This window comes from Heloderma suspectum, chromosome 10 (assembly GCF_057233095.1).
Source record: "Heloderma suspectum isolate Gila_16-S chromosome 10, 16-S_ref, whole genome shotgun sequence".
Taxonomy (NCBI): domain Eukaryota; kingdom Metazoa; phylum Chordata; class Lepidosauria; order Squamata; family Helodermatidae; genus Heloderma; species Heloderma suspectum.
In genome coordinates, this window is record NC_139467.1 from 2,874,530 (window position 1) to 2,896,580 (window position 22,051).

A 22,051-nucleotide genomic window follows, 5' to 3' on the forward strand; every position below is an offset into this window, starting at 1 on the left:
ACATGCAAACATATGATTGGCTGCAATTGTTACTCAACGTAAGTGGGGGAGAGTGAAGGTGGGTTGCCTTCCCCCATTTGATACTGGAGGGATGTTGCCACTCCATTCTATTTTTATTAATGTGCATGGCACTTTATAGGGTAGCCTAAGTGTGAACAGACAAAACCCAGGAGGTTACAATTTAAAGTTTTACAGGGGGAAGAAAGAGAAGGGTGGGGTGGGGGGGCATTACCCAAGGGATGAATGTGAGCGAGCAAGGCGAAAACAGCAACTTGGTGGATGGAGGGCCAGGCATAACTGCACATTTACGGCTGATACGTTAATGGTTTGACATGTGCAAAACTCTGCAGTCTCTTGTTGCCTGCTCCTTTGCAAACAATGAGTTGATGAGGAACGGAAGCTTCCCCCAGGCCAGACAGTGAAGTGGTGGCAAAGCAGAGTCCTGAGCCTGGGTCTGTTCTGGTTCGGTCTCCTGCATCACATCCATTTTACTTAGCGCTGTGTGTAACTGGTGCCAACTTTTAAAATTCAAATTCTTTGCCACAGCAATCTGAATTCTGTGACCTGAATCGCTCAAGCAAAGCAAGCAATGTTTGTATGACTTTCCTCTCCGTGGCTGAGCATAATGTATTCTACTTTTGCTAGGCATAGGGAAGCACATGGAGCAGCATGGGCCACTGCAGCCCAGGCAGTAAAAATCGTGCCCTGTCCCCACGCCACCCATCAATGTGGCTTCTGAGATAACAGCCAGCCTTGCTCACACATGGCTGAGCATAGCTTTTACCCTCAGAGGGCTAGAAACTTGCTCACAATCAGGGCTGTTGCCATTCTGTCAGCCCAAGGGCCAGGTTCCATTCTGAAGAAGTTCTTGGGGGCCAGATTCCAGTGGTGGGCGGGGCTGTAGGCAAAAGTCGCCCCGCGCCCCCCCCCTGAAGGATACTAGCCTAGCTTACAGCTGTTCCTGCCAGTCACTAATCCCCAGGAGAGGCATTTCAACCTTTTAGAATGGGGGGAAAACTGCACAAAAGCTGAGAAACCACCAAGCAATCAGTGGTTGGGCATGTGAAGGCAGGGGCAAAAGATAGGGGCATGACCGTTCGGGGAACCCTGGAGGGCCCAATTGGGGATCTGGGCCAGAGGTTTTGCACCCCTGCTTTAAATGAAAGCTTAGTGGTGCCATCCCATTGTGACGGACTACAACTTCCAGCATCCCCCAGTGGCTGAGGGATGCTGGAAGTTGTCCAACCCAGCAGACGGGCAGCTGGCTTAGATTCTCAGGGATCTGACCTCTTGTACCCGGTGCTGCATTTTGCACTACTTGGATCTGCCAGCTTGCTGCTTCACGGGGTCAAACCTCCACGAAGGGATACCTTCCTCAATTGCTTGAGGCCGTCTTGTTCTGTTGCTGAGCTGTTCATGCTATTGGGAAGCTTGTCCTGACGTTGCCTTCAGTATGTGTGTGTGCTTCCCCCCCCCCGCAAGCTCTCCTGTAAAGCAGCTGTTTGCAGCTGGGCTGGGTTCTGCCACAACCTGCCTGCAGCCGAGGCAGGAATTGCAGGCCTGGCGCTCCCTGTTTAGACTGAGGGAGCGGCTGCCGTTTCCGCTTCACCCTTTGGTGCCTGGAGAGCAGCCGAGCTGCGGTGACAGGAGGCGGGGGGGGGGGCTGCTGCATTTGAGAGTGGGGAGGGCGTTTGAAAGGCCCTAGGAAGAGGGGCCACATCCCGGCTGCTTGGTGATGGCCAATGCCAGCTGGTGAAAAGACAGGCAGGGGCTCCTTGTCTCCTGAGCTGATCTAGCCTTGGCGTTCCTCCTGGACATGTGCCAGGCTGCCACCATTCAAGAGCAGTGCTAGGAAATCTGGAACTGCAGGCAGGGAGGTGGTTGGGTGGCATCCAGGATCCACCTCCTCTGTTAGGGGACCTTAAGGAGTGGCAATGGTGGGTTCTTCCATGAGCTATTCTCCCTCTCTCTCTCTCTGTCTCTCTCTCTCTCTCACACGCACACACACACGTGCAGCTTTGCTGGTGTTGCTCTGCTCCGTAGCTTTGCCAGCCCCCCACCATCCCATTCTATGGGCAACACAGATACCCCAGCCCTTCTTGTCTGTGCACACCCCAGCCTGGGAGTGCTCCTCTCTCCTCACCAGCCTTGTTACTTTTCCTGCTTTGCCAGGTGTCACAATTGTTCTAGCACCCTTGTACTGAGCAGAGAACAGCGGAGAAGTTTAGAAGAACTTGCCAGGCAGCTTTTTTTTTTTGGCTGGGGGGGGCACACACAGATGTGGGAGTAGTTGGGCTGTGTGATGTGGCTCTGTGTTAGTGCTAAATCTGCCACCCAGCCTTGAGTTTGGCCTCCTGATAAATTTTTATTTTATTTATTTATTACGTTTATATCCCACCTTTTTTCCTCCAAGGAACTCAAAGCGGATACATAATCCTCCTCCTCCTCCTCCTCCTCCATTTTATCCTCACAACAACAACCCTACGAGGTGGGTTGGACAGAGAGTGTGTGACTGGCCCAAAGTCACCCAGTGAGCTTCCATGGCCGAGTGGGGACTAGAACCCGGATCTCCCCGTTCCCAGTCCAGCACTCTTGCTGCTACAGCATGCATTCTTTTCCTGCCCCTGTCCCAACAGGCTTCTAATCCTCAGCATATTGTGTATGTGTGTGTGTGTGTGTGTGTGTGTGAGAGAGAGAGAGAGAGAGAGAGAGAGAGAGAGAAGTTTGGAAAAACATGGCCCTCCATTTCCCCCAGCAATAACCTCTTTCCTTTTCCAAATTTCAAACGGACTGGCAGCCGTGAGCCGCTTGAGGAGATTAAATTGTGTGAGGATATGCAAACACCTTGTAAAATTTGCATAATTTGGCCTGGCTGTATAATTTGTGTTTCCTGGTTGCACATCTTCAGTAGAAACAAATGCATTTTGCATAGATTACACAGTGTCCTGTATGTGTGTAAGTTAATGTTCCCAGGTCTCCTCCCCTCCCCCAATCCCTTATTTTAATTTGGGTTTTGCAGTATCTTATGACAAACTATTTCTGTAGCATGTTTTATCTGCAAAGTGTTTTATCAGGTGTGGCTACTTTTTCCTGTTGCAATAAGCTATTTTACAGATGGGGGAACTGAGGTTGAGTGTATGTGTGTGTGGCTTGTCCATGGCCAATCAGTGGGTCACTCACTGTGGCGGGGTTTGGGCGGGGGCTTAGGGTCTCCCAGATCCAACTCTCCACTGTCAGTGCTGCTCTCTCTCTCCGTCTCCCTTTCTGGAGGTGCAGGCAAGGTGGACCCCCTGGGGCTGAGTGTGAGCGTGGCTGGGCATGTGCAGCAATTGTGTGCAGCAATTTCCATGTATGTTCAGCTTCCTCTTGCGGAAATCCCCAGCCTGAGCGATAGCCCTGTGGATAGCCCTGTGGTTGCTGTTGAGACTTGCAGCTGGCGCTCGCGGAGGGAGCCCAAGACATCTCTGTCTGTGGGAATGCTCCCCCAGAAGGTCCTTCCGCATCCCTTCCCAGGAAGGGTGGGAGAATGATGATTCTTCAGTGCTCTGGAAAGGAGGATTCGGGGATACCCTCTTCTGACGATGCTGAACGTGATCCTGCTCGTGTTGTGGACAAAAATGCAGCCTGCCCTCCCTGTGCATAAAAGGGCAGCAGGCGAGGAAGGCAGGAGGTACTCTGAGGGCAACTGTCTTCCTTGCCTGCTGCCCTTTTATGCCCAGGGAAGGCAGGCTGCAGTTGCCCTCGGAGTACGGCCTGCAATGATGTAATGCCATTTTGTCTTGATTCATGTGGATGCGCCCTAAGGCACATTCCCAGCCCAGATAGCAAACCCCAGGCCTGTTCCAGAGCTCAGGGTGGGAGCTGAGGGGTATTAAATTGAAGTCACTCTCTGTGAAGATCTGAAGTACAAACATATTTACGTGTGTGTGTGTGTGTGTGTGTGTGTGTGAGAGAGAGAGAGAGAGAGAGAGAGAGAGTAGCAGAGAGAGGTTGATTGATGATTGATTGATTGATTGAGGCCGGCTCAAGGTTGGCCAGTGAGCTTCATGTTGAAAGGGGGTGTACACCGTAAGCTCCTTGGTCAAAGTCCAGGACTCCAACCACTACACTACTCTCACACTCTGGTTTTTAATGTAATTGTAACTATCACGGTGTTCCTTTCCAAACAGTCCCAGGAGTTGTAGTTTAGCAGGGGTGCTGAGCATGATTGGACCAAGACCTTGAGCCCTCCCCGCACCCACAGCTCCCGTTCCATACGGAGGGGGAGAAAGGGTGATTAAAGCGGTTAAAATCTAGTGTAGACATAGCCTGTGTGTGCAGCTATGGATTTAAGCTCTGTCTAATGCAACAAGATTTAAGCAGTGGAAGGGGTAACACCATGAATCTGGATCTGAATTTGGTCTAAGCCTCGGTCCCCAAATATTATTCATGTTCAGAACTTCAGTGACTCCAGTTGCTGTTTCTGCACAAACTTCTAGCTTTAGTTTGCTCCTTGTAGACTTGCTCCTACCTTGGGGAAGTTTCAGTGGGCCGGGGTTTTTTTTGGGGGGGGGAAATCAGTTGAACAGGCAGACATTCAACTGGGGTAGCTTTATATCACCTTAAAACCACTTTACATCAGTGGCAAAGTGAGCTACGCCTGTTTAATTTCTGCCTGACTCACTGCTATTAAAGCCACAGAGCTTGTGGGGTGGGAAATGCTGGGGTGGTGGCAGGCAAGGGAGCTTGACTCCCACAGGGCAATTCCCAGGTTCTCTAGAGAGCCATGTTGTGTGTGTGCGCGCGCACGCGCACACACACACACACACCCCTGGTCCATCAGGACCCGTATAAGGCTTGGGCTCTGGGGAATCCAAGTGGAGGGGCTGCAAAATGGCTCCCCTCTGCCAAAGCACATTTCTCTTGCAGGTTGTTTGGGGCTTCTGTGACTTGATACTTTGCAGAACATTCCATCTGGATGTGGCAGTGGTATTGGCGGGCATGTGGCACATGTGAGAGGACTCACAAGGTTTTGGTCTGAATTCTGTTGGGGAAGCCATCTTCTTTTCTGGGCCTACTCCTCTGCCTTTAACAGCAGTTTGACACATGGCTGCTGAGCATCCCCACCTGCCTTAGCAAGGAGACGGGAGAAGCTTCACCTGCGACATTTCTGCCTGTCAAGCTGCAGAGGCGCAGGGCCAGTAAAAAAGATGGAAACCTGATAGTAGGGAGTGAGACATTTAGTTCTGTTGCAATGACCCCATTCTCTTCCCGTCTACCTCTGCCTCATCTCTAAGAGCTCCAACTTCTCTTATTTAAAAAAGAAAAACTCCTGCAAATTCCCTTCCAACATATGAGCTACAGATATAGAGTTTTATGCAAATTTGCATGAAACCAATGTAACGTTTTGTCTACTGACTTCCTCTTCCTGGGGGCAGGAATTCTTACGTGGAACTGCCTTGTATCAACAATGCTGCTTAATTTGTCAGTACTGAAAGACAGCTGTGGGTGGGTGTGTCTCGGGGGGACGGTCCTGGCTTGTCACCCCTTTCTGTTTGGGGTGTCCGTCTCTGCCATCGTCCATGCTTCACCTCACTCTTGCCCCTCTGTGTCTCCTCCCTGCTCCCCCCGCCCCGCAATCCAGCGAGTCGGTGGTCTGCACAACTCGAGCAACTGTGATGCTCTATGATGATGCCAATAAGAAATGGGTGCCGGCAGGCAGTGGCCCCCAGGCCTTCAGCCGTATCCAGATCTACCACAGCCCTGCCAACAACACGTTCCGGGTGGTGGGTCGCAAGATGCAGCCGGACCAACAGGTAGCCCCTGGCATGCACATGGCCAAGGAGGTGCGAAGGAAGGGGCTGGGTGGGAAGGAGACTCACGCCTCCTGTGGCCTGTCTGGAGGCTGTGGCATCTCCACTGTCGCCATAGCAACCCTCCTGAGGCTGGGTCACCAAAGTTGTGACCCCTTTTCCGGAAACATGGGGGTGCACAGTTCTACATCTAGCGCTCTCCCCGGTGGCTTGGACTTTTCCATGTAGGGCAGCTTCCATTTATTATTGCACCTTGTCATTAATAGAATCATTAATAGCATGTAAAATACTCAAAATCAACAAAATTAAAAGTCTATAAAGGCAAAACAGGCTGGAAACACCAGCAGCGTCACTCGGATCTCAGATTTATTAGAAGGCCCAGCCAAAGAAAAAGTGGCCTTGCACTAGAAAGTGATTGGATTTGGTTCCAGGTGAGACTTTCAGGGGTGGGGGGAGTTCTGCAGAAGGGGTCAGCATCACGGAAAAAGCACGTCCACCAGTCTCCCCAGGCTGCAGGCCCTCCAGAGGTTCTGCCCTTCTTCCCCAGGCAGCCTCTTTGCGCCCCTTGACCATGTCTGCAGGGCCTTGACTTCTGCTTCTCTTCTATCTCCCCCCACCCCCCGGTCTCTCAAAGGTGGTCATCAACAGCCCAATAGTGAAAGGGCTGAAATACAACCAGGCCACGCCCAACTTTCACCAGTGGCGCGATGCCCGCCAGGTCTGGGGGCTCAACTTTGGCACCAAAGAGGACGCCAGCCAGTTTGCTGGTGGTATGATGCACGCCCTGGAGGTGCTGGATTCCGGTGAGGATGTCTCCATGTTACGGTGGGCTTGGGAGAAGCGGAAGGGCTGTGGGTAGAGCACCAGACAGATCCTGCGGTTGAGGGAGGCCCAGTTGGGTGGAGGGGGTGGCCATGTTGTTCAGCCTTCCCCAACCTGGCACCCTCTAGATGTGTTGGACTACAAGCTCCATCACTCCCAGCTGTCTGGTAGTTGGTGATGGGAGGTGTAGCCCAACATATCTGGAGGACTCCAGGTTGGGGGAGGCTGATGTAGCCGGTGAGAGACTGAATCTGCTCTTGGAGGAGTACGGTGGGACTAGAAATAGGAGTCGTGGTGGGGGCAGGGGCGGGAGTTGAAGGGGAGCATATTTGCTCTCTTTGTGTTGGTCGAATTATCCACTCCATGCTTCTCTGCATGAGCTGCTGTTCTGGGTCATGCAGAGAAACGATGGGCATCCTCATTTTGAGGGCAGTAATTTTGTCTGTTGAAACACTCGTGGCTTCCTTTGAAAACCCTTGCCTAGGTTTGATATCTTGGGAGTTAGACCGAAATGGCAGATGTTCTATACATTCCTGGTGGGGGGGGAGGTGTTATGGAGGTGCTTCCGGTGAGGCCAGCTGGGTGGATCCCAGAGCTGGGAAACGCACATCCTGCCCTGGATGAGAAGGCGTTGGCCGCTCTTAGCTGGAGCAGGAGAAGGGCAGGACCTCCAATCTGGTGCATTGATCTGACTCGAACCTGCGCACCAAACCTGGCTCTGTCTGTTTTGTCCCCCAAGGGAACTCTGCACCACCGCGGCCTACCCAGAATGGCCCCTCGGCAGACGAAATGGCGGAGCTACAGAAAAGGTACTTGACGCTCTGTGGGCCTCCCCAGCAGGGTCTCTCCGTGAGACTGTCCCACATGCTCCCGTCCTGCTGCTGCTGCTTGGCGTGCTGCCTTTGAATGGTGTTTCCTGGGGCTTCAGCGGCTCCTGCTTGCGCCCAGAGCATGTGAGGTGTTGCACGCTCAGGAGCGACCCAGTGAGCAGAGGGAGGGAACACAGCCACTCTCACCAAGGCTGCAGCTTGGAGGAGGGAGGGAGTGCATTTTTCTCCTCCTTCTGCCAGCATCACATTCCTTATCAGATACTTCTGAGATATGAGAGGCGGGGGTGGCGGGGCGGCAAAGTAACTTGATTCCCATCTTATTTGGCACTTTGCTAAAACACTCTGCAGATTTAGGAGACGTTGCCTTCTCACAAAGCCCCGTGAGGTCGGTTTCTGCTATTCCCCTTTTACAGACAGAGCAAACTGAGGCTGCCAGTGTGGCTTGCTCTGGTTCAGTCTGGCTGAGGCAGATTTGAATTGAGTATCTCCATCCAGCCTTGGCTCTCCTGCTGGCTCGCACAGCTCTTCCTTCCATCCCTCTCTGTCCCTGGTGCGAATGATGCCTCGTCATTGGCTGTCATTCATCCTTAAGAGTCACTGGAACAGCGTGGCAGGAAGGGAGGGGTGCTTTAAACACACAGCTCCGTGAGCAGCCAAGGGTGGGCCCAGCCAGCTTAGCAGCTAATCGGCTTGTGAAGTGGGGCTGCCGGCAGCCCTCCCTGCTGGCTGCCTCCATTCTGGGTTCCTGGGCTTCTGCCGTCCTCAGCATCCACATCGCACCATTTGCTGGGGGGGCTGCCAACCCCGCGTGCAATGTGTGGCTTCGCGGTTTCCGGGATCCTGGGCCCCATTTTGCCAGAGCCGCCCCACAAGTGAGTGGTATAGGAGGACGGAGCCCCTGCAGCAAGGGTGGGGGTGGACCCTGGAGTGGGCAAGGCGATTCCTCCTGCACTGCCACCCGTCCCTCAGCCAGAGACGGAACTGACGACGACGCCCTTTCCCCCCCTTCCCTCTCCCCCCACCCCCAAATCTAGGCAGCAGCTGGAGAGAGAGCAGCAGGAGCAGGCAGAGCGAGAACGGCGGGTGACCATCTCAGGTGAGTTCCAGGGGGGGCAGCACCCAGCCAATGGCACGGGTCCCCCCTTCCCAGGTATAAGCCCGCCTCTTCTTCTTCAGTTCCCCAGCTGGGGGTTTGGCAGAGCCTTGCAAGCTCCCTGAAAGGGGCCCTAGCTGGCGCTCCTGGAAGGTTTGCTGGGTCACCCTGCTTTCAGAAGTGAATGCGATGCGCAGGATGAGGCCGGCCTACCTGGGAGTACATGAAGAATCAACAGTTGGTTTAGTGGGGATTCGTGCTGCAAGCCTGGGGGGGGGCATGGCTTGAGGGGGGGGTTGCCTGGCACAAAGTAGCATTCTGGGGCTGGGGACAGGCTGAGTGCCTCTCTGCCCGCTTCTGGGCAGGGGTGTTGGCAGCAGCGATTAGATGCCCATTCTTCCCTCTCTTCTCACAGCAACGCCCATCACCCCTTCGGGGGGAGGTCCCCCGCCACCCCCAGGACCACCGCCAGCACCGCAGTGTCCACCCCCAGGCCCGCCACCAGGACCTCCAGGGCTGCCGGCAGGAGCGCCAACAGGGCCCCCGCCCCCTCCGGGGCCTCCGCCACCGCCTGGGCCGCCCCCAGGCCCTCCGCCCTCAGGAGTGGGGCCGCCCCCTGCGCCGCCCCTCCCTCCTCCCCAGGGCCCTGCTGGAGGGGCTGGGCCGCCCACCGGCTTGGCTGCTGCACTCGCGGGAGCAAAGCTCAAGAAAGTTGGCAAGGTGAGGAGGAGGGTCCTGTGCAGGGCCGACAGGCAGAAGGGGAGCAAGGCCTTTCACAGCAGGGGTGCAGAGCTTAGGACGGGGGCCAGATCCAGCCCTCCAGTGGTCCCCAGGGCGCTGCTCCCCTTTCCCCTGGCCACTGCCCGTCTGGTGGCTTCCTGGCTTTTGTACAGGGTTTCCCTATTGAAAAAGGCTGAAATTCCTCTCCTGAGGGTTAAGCTACATGTGCTGATTCTTTGGCCCCGCCCCTTTTTCTTTGGCCCAGCCCACCACTGGAATACAGCCCCTGAGAGCTGCCCTGAAGTGGGATGAGCCCTCAGGCTGAAGAAATTCTGCACCTCTGCTTTTCATCTTCAGTGTAGCATCCAGCAAGCATCAGGGGAGGTGGGGGCGGAGGGAAGAAGGGGGTTAATTTCCTTGGGTCCTGAACAGTTCCACTCTGCAGAAGACGGATGCTGGAGAGGGAAGAGTTGACTCACAGTTGCATCTCCAGCAGCAGGCATGGGGCTCAGCCCTATCCCCCCCCACCCCCAGCGCTGTCTCTCCACGGGAAGGCAAGCTTGAAGGGAAGGACATTCGCTCTCTCCCTCGCCCCATATGTGGTGCATGAACAGTGCACGAACAGCAGCTGGGAAATTGAACATGGGACCCACGGATGAGCCTGGTCCCACTCCTTGAGTCCATCACCCCTCCCCGTTCAATCCACCATGATGCCCTTCGCTTTGTCAGCCACAGTGAAGGCTGGCATGGTTTTGAGTATCAGGGCTCTCACAAGCCCTGTTTCATCAGGGTGAGGACGGCTGGGGCCGGGTGCGGTGGACGAGGGGCATGAGGGGAAAAGCAGGAAGCATGGATGGCAGATTCCTGAGCGCTCCCCCCTCAATCAGGTTAGACATAGGAGGAAGCCAGCACGGTGTGTTTACCGTAATCCCCCCACCACCACCTTTCTTCCCCCCTGCACAGGATGAGGGACCAAAGGCTGCACCTGGAGCCGCAGCCCCTCCCAGTGGACCAGGTGGGGGAGGGCTCATGGAGGAAATGAGCGCCATGTTGGCACGGCGGTGAGTTGAGCAGAAGCTCGGCGGGGGGGTTGTGGCCAGTGGCGGGGCAGGGAATGCAGGTCTTCCCCCGCTGAAGCCCATGCTGGGTTTTCTTCGTACCCTGGACCAGCCCGAGACAAGAGTCAAATGGGGGACTCAGTAGGGCAGTGGTAGAGCCCCTGCTTTGCATGCTGGAGGTCCCAGGCTCTGTCCCCCGCACCTCGAGATAAAGGATCGGGGCAGGTGATGAGAAAGGCTTCCTCAGGCCGGGAGACATGCAGTGCCGCAGCCAGTGAAAGGAGACAGTGCTGGGCCAGGTGGCCACAGGACCCCCGGGGAAGAAAGCTGCTTTCCGTGCTCAGACTGGCATGTGGCGTGTCTCCCCAGGCCACCTCCTGTCCCTGGCAGTCAGCACTTGGGCAGGACCTTGGGGCCAGAGTCCAGAGCCCCACATCCCAGGGACCCCCAAAGGACCCCCCGCAGAGAGCGGCAGGTGATGCGAGGCCAGCCTCCGTACCTGGTGTGGCACGGGCGACCTGGTGCCCGCTGGGGCTGCTCCCACGGCATCCTGCCTGCCCTGATAACCAGCCCCCGCCCCAACACGCTATATAGTTCAGGAATGGCCCACTGGGCATGAGCAGGGTTACAGATGCTCATGTTATTATTGTTACTTTAAATGTACCTATATTACGTGTAATGCTGGCTGTGGATGCTGGGAGTTGTAGTGCAACACACCTGGAGAGCACCAGCTTGGGGAAGGCTGGAATAAAATGCAATGGAGGCTGGTGGCTCCAATGTCAGTGGGGCAGTGAATCTGCTCCAAAGGAGCTCTCCAAGGTGCTGGATAGCTCCTGTAGAGTTCTGACTGAAACCCGGAGTGGATTCATCGCCCCACTGACATCGGAGCCACCAGCCTCTGCTGCTAAAAAGACCGGGCTGCATCACTGGCAGCTTCTGCCTCCAGAATATGCTCTGGGCACACACCGGAATTCCCCTGCCTGTGCTCCTGCTGACTTCTTGGGGGCTGAGGGATTTTTTGCTCTCCCCACACTTCTTAAAATGTGTTCAAGATATGCAAATAAATATGTATACACACACACACACACACACACACCCCGGCTGGGCTCTAGTCCTTGTTGCTGCTAGCCTGGGGGATATGTGAGCAGCAGACCAGAAGCCTGACTTCCCCCTTGGCGTGCTCCGAGTGTGGTGCTACAAACACAACCTCTTTCTGTCTCTCCCCCCCAGGAGGAAAGTTACGGAGCAGGGCGAGAAGCCCATTCCAAAGAAAGAGGAGGGCCCTGCACACGTAAGAGCCTCGCCGCACCCCTCCCTGCCCTCCCCTGGGTGTAATAGGAGGGCCTGTGTTTAGAAGCCCAGATCCAGATTGGTGTCGGTGTCCTCCGTGGAGCATGCTGACACAACAAGCAACCTTTGGGTGGGTTGGGGATGTCAGCCGCTGGTGCTTTGAGCCCCAGGCGAGTGAGGTGGGCGAACCATAGCCCTTTGCCAGCCACAAATGCAGGGTGCCACCATTTCCCTCCTAGTCTCGTCTCCCCCCCGGCCCACTGCGGCCGTGGCTCATATTTTTCATCTTCAAAATGAATTCATTCAGATCCGCTCTTGTGCAGCTCTTGCTCATTCCAACAGGGCTTGTGCAGGAGCCCTTCCCACCATGGGGTTGTGCCCTTTGGCGGGTCAGACCTGTGGTGCCCAAACTTTGCTGCCCAGGACATCTCCACAAACCCCTCCCCTTTGCCTCGTGGCTGGGCTGGCCTTGCATGGGAGGCCCCAGAGCGGCTCACCTGCCTGTGAATGAGGGCAGCCGTAGTTGTGCCGGTGGCGTTTCACATCTGCCTAAGGTCCACAGAGCACTAGGTGTTGTACAGAAGCTGTTCAAAAGCCGCTGAGCGGCAGCCCTGCAAATGCAGATCAGTGATGGGGCTTTGATGCTCCCACAACAGCAGGGGATTACAGGGCACCTTCTAATAGTGGGGAAGGGGTGGGTGGGTGGAGCGCATAGCTTCTCAGCTCAGCACCCCCCTCTCCCCTTTGTTCCCCCCCCCAGCAGGACGACACGGAAGCCGCTGGTGCCAAGACCACAGGTGGGCAAAAGGGGCAGCGAGGCTGGACCTACGTCAGAGCTCCTACACAGAAACCAATCTTGTGAATGTATTACGTATGTGGGGGGAACAGCTGCCGGTCTTGGGCCAGGAATGGCACAAGCAGGAGAGTTACACGACTGTGCATTTGTTGCTGGGCAGTGGAACAAATTGCCAACAGGCCCTGCTCCAAGGCAGGCACTAGGCAGAATATATCAAGCCGCCTTGAGATTTGCTGTCAATGATGCCACTTGTGTAGACTCCAGCTACTCCAGAGTGCCATTTTTTCTGGTAGAAAGGCAGAGTATAAATCAAATAAATTAAATCTCAACAGACCCTCCTCTACTTCCTCTCCTGCTCACATGTAGAGATTTGGGCACCCCTCTCTAAAGCAGGAGTGGGTGCTTTTTTTACAACAGCAACAACCTGCTACCTGAGCGAGGCACATGGTATTTCTCACAGAATTCACCTTAATGTTTTCACATTAAGAAGACCCTGCAAATTTATAGTCCATATGATTGAGAGAGAATCCTAGAAGTGGAAGGTATCAAATGGACCTTCTAAGCCTAAACCCCAGCACCAGTTGACCTGTGCACTATGTGAGAAAGTGGGAGTGAGAGTGCTGTGGTAGAAGTGCTTGCTGAGGAAATGGCTCCAGGCAACTCCAGCAAGTGAGCCAGGCCACGTGGTGGCGATAAGAGGGCTGCATGTGTGGGAATCCCAGGAGCCAGGGAAGGGCTGAACGGGACTTTAGTGGCCAGGGGCTTCCCATCATCTGCTAACCTCTCCCAAAGAGAGAGAGAGATTGAGGACTTCCGGATGTTTGGGTTATTTGGCTTAGAAGCTGGATTTGAGATGCACAGCATGTCCCCAGCCTTCCCTCTGGCTTTTCACAGACTCCTTCCGGAGGCCTTGGGAGAAGACCAGCACGACGCTGCCCAGGTGAGTGCCACCTGGCCATCAGCCTTGAGTTTCCTGAAGTGGGAGGCGGGACTCCGCCTCCCCACCCTCCTGCAAAGCCACAGCTCTGGAACCAGCCCCCATCTTCCTTCCTCCTTCCTGGTCAGGAAGGGCAGCCGGGCTCCACCAGGGCCCACCAGATCTACTGCAGGGGTAGCCAGTGGAGGCTTAGAACTGCCCTGATTCTCTTCCCACCCCCCACCCCAAAACCGTCTCTCAGTCTCTCTCTTCCCCCCATCAGGAAAACAGTGACCCAGAGGAGCAGCACGCCCCCAGCCACAGCCCGGCCTCAGGGCGGCCACTTTAGGTATCAGGCAGGAGGGGCCGGATGATCTATGACGCTAAGGACCTGATAGAGCGAGGCTGAATTGCCCGGAGTTCTCCTCCATGGGTCCGCCTCACTCCCTCTGCTGGGTATCTCTGAGAATTCCCTGCAGTTCTGGAACGTGCAGTGCAAGCGGGCGGCAACGGCAGCGGGCGTCCTTCCTGGCTCGGCCTCAGGGCCGATGGAGCGCAGGTCGCCTGGCCAGTCTGAGGGGCAGAATGGTCTCTCTGCTGCGGGAGGGGAGCAGGGGCAGCCAGAAGCCAAGGGGGCAGGGCGGAGGAGAAATGTGCGTGTATCTCTCTGGCAGGCAGAGAAGTGGCGGCAGGCCTGGAGGATCCCGGGCTCCATTTTTCATCCGCCCAAGTGGGCACAGGGTGGGAATCGGGCAAAGACAAAAAAATCCTTGGCAGCAGCACCTGGCCCATGCTGGCATTCCTTGCTGTGCAAAGGAGCGACCTGCAGTTCCTAGATGCCAAAGCACCTGTTCCTTGGCCATTCTTAGCAGGCCACTGGAAGGGGGGCTTCTTCCACTCCCCCCCCCATCCTCTCAAGTTGCTTCTCAGACCATTCCTTCTCCCCTTGGAGCCTTGTTTGCTTTAGAGAGGAAATTAAAGCACAGGTGGAATTCAGGGGCTGCTCTTTGTCCTTTCCCCCAATCGGTTGGAGTCCAGAATCCTGGTTCCTAGGCCCTTTCTCCCTGCCCCCCAATAGTTTTCCCCAAAGGGGGAATGACCCAGAAGGTCCCGGCCCTATGGCCCACTCTCCTATGAAGTCTGGAGGACGTTTAATGTGGCACATGGACGAAAGAAGGCCCCCTACCCCAAGTTGTGCTCTTCCTTGTTCACCTAAGTCACTGGGGCTGTTAACCCTTGAACCTAATGGTCATTTGAAATGCTGGCCATAACCATTTCACTGCTGGCTAGCTTCTCAGAGAAGCACCCAGCATCGCCCCTCAGTGTGTTTGCAGACAGGAAGTGTATGTGTGTAAGCTAATCTGTATCTCTTCCTCCCCATGGCTGCCCCCCATTTCCACCCAGTTATTCCAGATGGAAGGGCTCCTGTCTGTTTCTCCTCGGTGGCATCTCAGAATGCATGTAGGGAAGCCTTCCCCAACCTGGTGGCCTCCAGATGTTTTGGACTACAATTCCCAGCATTCGTAACCATTGGCCATGCTGGCTGAAGCTGATGGGAGTTGGCCGTCCAAAATATCTAATGGGCATCAGGCCGGCAAAAGCTGATTTAGGGGGTCTCTGTTGCAAAGGCCCCCTGCCCCCACAAAACACTTTTCTTCAGAAGCAATGCTTACAAGTCAGGGAGAGGCAAGCAAGCCGCCCGGCCAAGTGCGTGCTGAAGGGCACCATCCTGCGAGAGGACCAGGCCAGGTCCTCCCCGCCAGGTCCTGCACACTTGAGTCGGCTCCAGGGGCAGCGCGATGGGAACACTGCGGGCACGCGGGCAGGTGCTGCTAAGGCCAGACTGGACATGACATGGACTGCTGCAAGGAACATGTCTGTTCTGTGTTGTCATGTAAATCGCAGCCTTGAGGGAAGCTCCTGCGGAGTCCGCGCCGTTCACATCGTCTCGTTTGGCCCTCAGTGATCTCGGTTCATGGGGCGTCTCTGATGAATGAGGGAGATGGGACGCAAACACAGCCCTGTTCTGCAGCTTCATCATTTTGCTTGTCTTCTCCCCAACCCAGGATGAAATCTGCCGGAGCAATTAGTGGCTCAGAACCCTCAGGAGGTGGAGGAGGGGATGAATCGGAGCTGGAACGGGTGAAACAGGTAACCGGGTTCCACTGTACCCTCGCCATGTGTCACCTCCTGGATTAGCCCGCACCTGACAGCTGCTGGAGGCAGTTGCATGGCCCAAAGAAGGCCCTGTCCGCCTGTTCCCCCGGGGGTGTGGCTGCTGCTGCTGCACGCGGGTCGCTGCTTGTAGGAAATGGTGTCCGTGCGTGCGGGCTCTCGGGAGCATTCGGCTCAACAGACTCTTCAGGCTTCCCCCCGCTTCCTAGGGCACGTGCGGGCACTTGCAGTCAGCCCTTGAAGGCCATCAGTGTGGCCTTCTGTGGGTGTCCAGCTCCTGCCCAATCCCCCCCACTCCCTTGCAAGCCTGCTGCTCAACTGCTTGGTGGGCTGAGGGGAGTAGAGTTAGGAGGAGGAGCGCAAGAATGATCTCCCTCCCCGTGTAAATGGTGCTTTCCTCAGGGTGAGATGGTGACAGGGGGGCTCACCTCCGTGGGGCCGTCCTCTCCCGAGCCCACCAAGCAGCTGTTTGGGCTGGGGGCTGGGGGCAGTGTGCTCATGATGGGGAGGACAGTGTGTGGGGAGCTTCTCCCTCATGCGTGCCAGACCTCCCCATGAATGCATGGCTGGGGAGGGGGATGCTTGGCCAGGCCTTGCCCACCACCCCTGGCATGGTTGTGAAGGTTGCCCAGCCCTGTTCTAGGGGAGTTTTGAAAAAAAATAGGTGCACACGTTAACTCACTCTTCCCGGGGTCACCCACGAATTTGTTTGGAGCGGTGGCTAGGCATAGACCTCTCCTTCCCAGCCTCCCCCGACCTGGTGCCCTCCAGATGTGGACTCCAACTCCTAGCATCCCCAGGAATGATGGGAGTTGTAGTCCAACACACCTGGCTGGGGAAGGCTGCTGTATGTGCAGAAGAAGTGGGGGAAGAGGCAAAATGGGTGAGGCTGTCTTGGTGGGTGTGGCCACACTCTCATGTACTCTGGCCCACAGAGGATCTGGTGGGGGGCACTTTGCCCCCCAACCAATTCTGGTTGTGCACCCTGCCCTAAAAGCATGTTTCTCTCTCCACCCCCACCCCCACCCCCCAGGAACTTCTGCAGGAGGTCCGGCGTGAACTACAGAAGATGAAAGAGGAGATCATACAGGGTGAGTTGCAGCAGGGTCTGGGAAGCAAGAAGCCAATCCATGGGAGAGGCGAGGGCTTGTCAATGGCTCAGTGGAGCCTCTCTATCCAGAGAGAGTCTGCTGCTCAATGCCAGTTGCTGGGAGCAACAGCAGGAGTGCCCACTTGGCTCCTGCCCTGCTCTTGGCGTTCTGGGAGGCCGCTGCAAGACGCAGGATGCCAGCCACCAGATGGTCTGATCCAGCAGGGCTCTTGCATCCTCTGCAAATGATAACTTCACACACTTCACACCAGGGGAGGGCAGCATTCAGGCTTGTGGGATCTACATGTTTAAAAAACCCAAGTCTGAATTCTAACAGCCTAATTTAGATCTAAAATCCGCTATTGTTACACAGCAGAGACGTGGGCCAGTCTACTGCCAATCAGCCAGAGTTCCGTCAGGAGATCCCGATCTACCTTTGGCCCAACCCTGCCTGACCCCTTAGCAGCTGAGAGGGCAGGTGGCACACGGGGGGATCCCAGTGGTGCTCAGACTGGCGACAACAGCCGGGCTTCCTCCGGGGGCTTGGCCAAGGAGTTTCAGTGGGCCGGATGAGGAACTTTCACAGTCCAGATCTGACCTGTGGGCTGGAAGTTCCCCATCCCTGATCTAGGCCCCCTTAACATGGTGTAAGGCAGCCTTCCCCTGCCCGGGACCCTTCATAGCGGCCTGTGGGATTATGGGTGTTGTAGTCCCATCTATCTGGAGAGTACCAGATTGGGGAAATCTGGTCTAAAGAGTGCATGTCTCCCTTCAATGCAAGGTTCGGAGTGAATTGTGGATGCTCCAACTCCCACTGGTAAAATACGACCCTTCTGTTGTCCCCCTTTCTGCTTAGTGGGGATGCCAATACTACAACAGAGCAGCAGACACAGGAAATACCAATATTTGGATCAGTTCTGCATTTTAAAAAAGCGCAGGACTGGAAAGGGGCTCTTTAGCTAAAAAGTCCACGGTCTGCCATCACCCTCTGTTACCCTCTGCTCCTAGGATCTGCCCACACTCCTCAATTTCTCTCCTTTACAGCATTTGTAGCAGAACTGCGGAAGCGGGGATCGCCTTAGTCCCTCAACCACCTGCCGGTGCCGCCTGGAGTCAGCAGTTTAATTCTCCCAAATGTGCAGACAAGAATAAAAAAAAAGAAAAAAATGAAGAAAAACCCAATCACCTTCCCTCACCCTCCTGCACCAGATGAGCTCCACACGCACACGCACCCTTCCCTGTCGGCTCCGAGGCCTCTGGCCCCCGCTGTGCAATTTCCGGGTGGGGGAAAGGGACAATCTGTGGTGCCCCCCCACCCCAGGAAGGGCAGGACCCCCCACCTGTGCCTTACCCAGAGCAATAGCAGCACCCTTCTTCCTCCCCCCGCTCCCTTCCCCTTGCAAGGAGAGGCTGTTCCCATGGGAGGCCGTGGGCCATTTCCCTGGCGGAACTGGCTTCCAGCCCCCTACACTGTGCCATTCCCAGAGAGGGCGAGTCCCTCCCCCTCTTTCCGAGTCCCTCTTTCTCCAGTTAGACTTCTGTGTTTGGTTTTTTTCCCTTCCCCTGGAGGGGGTGTGTAGCCAGCCAGCCAGGGAGCATGGACCCTCTGAAGAGGGAAATGGGGGAAGCTCCTGCTTCTTGCAGAGGCCCCCTGGGCTGAGAGAGTCCCATTCACTTTATAAAACTGGAGAAGTTTCCTTTCCTTAAGGCAGTGGTTGGCAGCAAGGGCCAACCCTGCCTGCCACGCATGGCCGGGACTGGGGAGACATCCTGTCCAAGCCTCCTCTCTTCTAGTGTCTTTCTGCAAGCAGTGGCGTTTCCCTTGGGGAGAGACCCCAAACGGCCTTCCTTGTGCAGAAAGAAGGCTGTAGGGGGAGGTGATGGCGAAGAGCAGGGAAAGGAGAGGCAGCTGCAGAGGTCGGGGAGCAGCGTGGCTGCTAGTAATAATCTCTCCCTGGCGGAATCTTGGCCCGGGCCTTGCTAGCTGCCAACCACTGCCTTTTAAGGGCATCGCTAGTGCAATGCATGTGGCCACGCATGCACCCCCCCCCCCAGATGATGCAGCTCCTCCCGGAATAAGGGGAGGGGCCCTTACCCCCTCTCCACACTTCCCCGGACCCTTCCTCATTTCACACACACTGCTGGTTTCTCTTGGTTTTGTAACTTTTGATTTTACACATGGAGATGGGGTACTTCTTAGAATATTTTATCTAATACCCCAGTCCCTGCCCTCACCTCTCTGGGTAATTTTTTTTAATGTTTTCACCCCTTTACCCCCTTCAGGCCATGGAGGGGAAACAGGGCAGGCTCTTGGCTTTTCTACTGAGCTGTAATTTTTGACTTTGTTTTGTTTTTGTTGAGCTGGATGGAATATTATATTTTGATTTTTGTATTATTATTACTGATCTGTTGGGTATTTCTGCCCGATTTCTACCCACTCTTCCAACACACAGCACCCGCTCACCTGCCAACAGGCACTAGGGTCTCGGGCACATGCACCAAACTTGTTTAGGAATAAATCTTTTCCTTTTTTGTAAAATTGCAAAATCCAGGTGCGTGTATGTGTATCTTTCATGGTGGGTTTGGGGAATGGAGGGCCGTGTGCTGAGTGACACTCACAAGGTCCAGTTGTCCTGTTTGGATTGCATAGAGCAGGGGAAAATGGTGGGGGGCTCAGTTTGGAAGGAGGTGGGTCGGTATAATGTATCCTGGCTTGGTGTCTGTGGTTGCAATTGAAAGTTCCTAATCCTAGTATTAGAAGCAGGTGCTCAGGGTTGGAGGAAAGGCAGTCTGTGAGAAGTTAGAGCCTTATTTATTCATGTACATCCCGCCTTTTTTCCTCTTGCAAGGAATCCAAGACAGCTTACATGGTCCTCCTCTCCATTTTATCCTCACAACAGCCCTGTGAGGTAGGCTAAGCTGAGAGTCAGTGACTGGCCCAAAGTCACCCAGCGAGTCTCATGGCTGAGTGGGGACTAGAACCCGGGTCTCCCAAGTCTCAGTCCAGCACTCTAACCACTACCTGACACTGGCTCTAGTATGGCAATCCAATGCATGTTTACTGAGATCAGGATGCTGGGAGTTGTAGTCCAACATGTCTGGATGGTCCCAGGTTGGGAAGGCAGACTGAGCTCTGCAGTCCCACTGCGTGGGGTCACTGGGGCTTCCTTAGCAAGCGTGTTACGGTTTGCAGCTTCGGGTAGTTGCCATTCTAAGGGTTCCATGTTGATAAGCCTTGGCTCAGACTTGGGCTATAATTCCCTTTTTGCTTGGGGAGTGAGAAGAAGGGGTGCCCCCCCCCCAGATTTTAGCAGTGGAACTATATCCTCAGGCACTGGAGGTGGGAGGAGCAAGAGCGGACATACATGGCCTGATTGAGGCTGGGACTACAGGGGAAGTAGGAGAAAAAGGAGAGATCTTCCAAAGGGGTGGTGGAGAGAATTGGCATCCCAAAACAATAGCACCATCTGCTGGTCCTTAGTATCACACAGTCCAGTGCGGCTCAGATATCTTGCCCCTGATTCTGGTGCATTTGCTAGGCCAGGCTTTGCCTACCAGGGTGGGCAACTTGTAGCCCTCCAGATGTTTTAGCCTATGACTCCCAGCAGCTGTAGGCAGAATAGCCAATGGTGAGGGATCATGGGAGATTTATTTATTTATTATATTTATATCCCACCCTTTTTCCTCTTGCAAGGAACCCAAGGCGGCTTACGTGTCCCTGCTCCTCTCCATTTTATCCTCACAACAACCCTGTGCGGTAGGTTAAGCTGAGTCAGTGACTGGCCTGAGGTCACCTGGCGAGCTTCATGGCTGAGTAGGGACTAGAGCCCGGATCTCCCAACACCCTTAACCACTACACCGCACTGGATCTCAAGTTGCAGGCCAAAAGCCATGGAGGGCCACAAGTTGCCCTGCGCCAACCTGGAGTTCTCTGGATTTGTCGGGCTCCATGGCTGGCTGGGGGCTGCTGGGAGGTGCCATCTGAATACATCCAGAAGGCACCGGTTGGGGCAGGCCGTGCTAGGCTGTACCTTGGTGGCACACTGGTCCTCTGGGGGACCTGAGGATGCCCTAAATCACACACCACTGCTCTGCAGCTGCACGCTTTGGAACCGTGGGGCAGCTCCTCTGCTCCTGCTGGTCATCTTCCCGGGGGAACCTACTCCCACGGACTCTCAGCATCCCCAAGAACACATCGCAAAAGCTGCCAACTCTGCTGTGAAGGTCTTTGGAGGTACTGATGGAGGGACCTTTACATGTACAAACACCAGCTATTGAATATCAGCATTCTTTGCTACCTGTGATATTAGGACATGAGCATCAGAATGAGGCGACGGTCAAGTTACAGCTTTGTGGGACAAGTGGGGAGAACACCTTGGCCCTTCTAGCCTGACCTCCTTTGGCAGGAAATAAAAGTAAATATAGAAGTGTGAAGTTTATATTGGGGATAACAGCATGAAAAGAGACAAGCTGCAGCAAGAGGGGAGACACAATGGCTGTTTTAGGGCGGAGGCTTTTTGGGAAACAGCTGAGCCATCTCCCCCCCTTAATATCAGGAGGGGCTTCCAGGTGGAGCTTTTCCCCATGGGGCCTTTGCTCCCCTCTGCCTTCTCTTTGTCCTCCTGGCACATAACTACTCAGCCAAAACAGAGGAGCTGCTGAAAGTCCCCTCAGAACTCCATGAGGCTTGGATCAGAATCCTGCATTGCCTTTTCTTGCAGTGTCGTCCTCTTACCTGAGCTTTATTGGCATAGATAATCCAAATCTAAAAATAGGGACTAAGGCAGCTTTGAGAAGATCAAGCCATCTTGAGCACAGGGCTGTCTGATTTGTTTCCCTCCCTACCCAATGCCTGTGTCAATGTCAGTCATCGTTGGCAGCGCTCTGCCCTGCCACGCGGGTTTCCTTTTTGCCTTCCATCTAGGCAAAAAGCAGTCAATACCAGTGCTTTTAAAGAAGTTAATAATTTAAGTGGCTAGTCAGAATAGCACCAGAGGCCGTGGAACGCCGTGTGCCAGGCAATTTGGCCAGCGTACAAGACTCTTCATTTTAAAGGGGCAGTTTGTTTATGGCCAAATACATACACCTGGGCCTGGTTGCTGGGTCTTGGGGCTGTATAGTTAAAAAAAAAAAAGTAGATGCATCAAACCCAGGTGCATTAAAGAACAGGGTGTCTCTGAGCACATTATGAGCCAAAGACTTTTTCTTTTAGTATCAGTTCTGAACTCCCAATCCTTAAAACATGGAGGTCCATTCCCAGTTATCCTCCACTTAATTACAGAGCCTAATTTAGGTGGGAAAGGTCATTTTGTTGATATTATTAAATGACAACGTCAGAACCTGCTTGCTCATCTGCTATAAATCACCCAGAAATCCACTGGTAGATCTTGATCTGCTGTCTGCCCACCCCTCCTCTAGGGCATCACCAAGCTAGCTAGGAATTATGGGAGTTGCGATCCAACACATCTG

The 22,051-nt window shown here is 54.8% G+C and overlaps 1 protein-coding gene across 5 annotated transcripts in view; it reads left to right on the top strand.

The window, feature by feature from the left end:
* Nucleotides 1-19,129, top strand: part of VASP (vasodilator stimulated phosphoprotein) — a 30,521-nt gene extending 11,392 nt beyond the window's left edge. For 3 of the 5 annotated variants that reach the window (XM_084814626.1, XM_084814625.1, XM_084814622.1), the window contains 12 exons: nucleotides 5,624-5,795; nucleotides 6,427-6,595; nucleotides 7,354-7,423; nucleotides 8,479-8,540; nucleotides 8,953-9,257; nucleotides 10,221-10,318; nucleotides 11,546-11,606; nucleotides 12,366-12,402; nucleotides 13,296-13,341; nucleotides 15,384-15,468; nucleotides 16,526-16,583; nucleotides 17,627-19,129. In XM_084814626.1, the coding sequence (XP_084670752.1) occupies nucleotides 5,624-5,795; nucleotides 6,427-6,595; nucleotides 7,354-7,423; nucleotides 8,479-8,540; nucleotides 8,953-9,257; nucleotides 10,221-10,318; nucleotides 11,546-11,606; nucleotides 12,366-12,402; nucleotides 13,296-13,341; nucleotides 15,384-15,468; nucleotides 16,526-16,583; nucleotides 17,627-17,664 (1,201 nt within the window). In that variant the 3' untranslated portion in view covers nucleotides 17,665-19,129. The remainder of the gene's footprint in view (nucleotides 1-5,623; nucleotides 5,796-6,426; nucleotides 6,596-7,353; nucleotides 7,424-8,478; nucleotides 8,541-8,952; nucleotides 9,258-10,220; nucleotides 10,319-11,545; nucleotides 11,607-12,365; nucleotides 12,403-13,295; nucleotides 13,342-15,383; nucleotides 15,469-16,525; nucleotides 16,584-17,626) is intronic. The other 2 variants (XM_084814627.1, XM_084814623.1) reach the window with 1 other exon arrangement.
* Nucleotides 19,130-22,051: the final 2,922 nt, after the last annotated feature.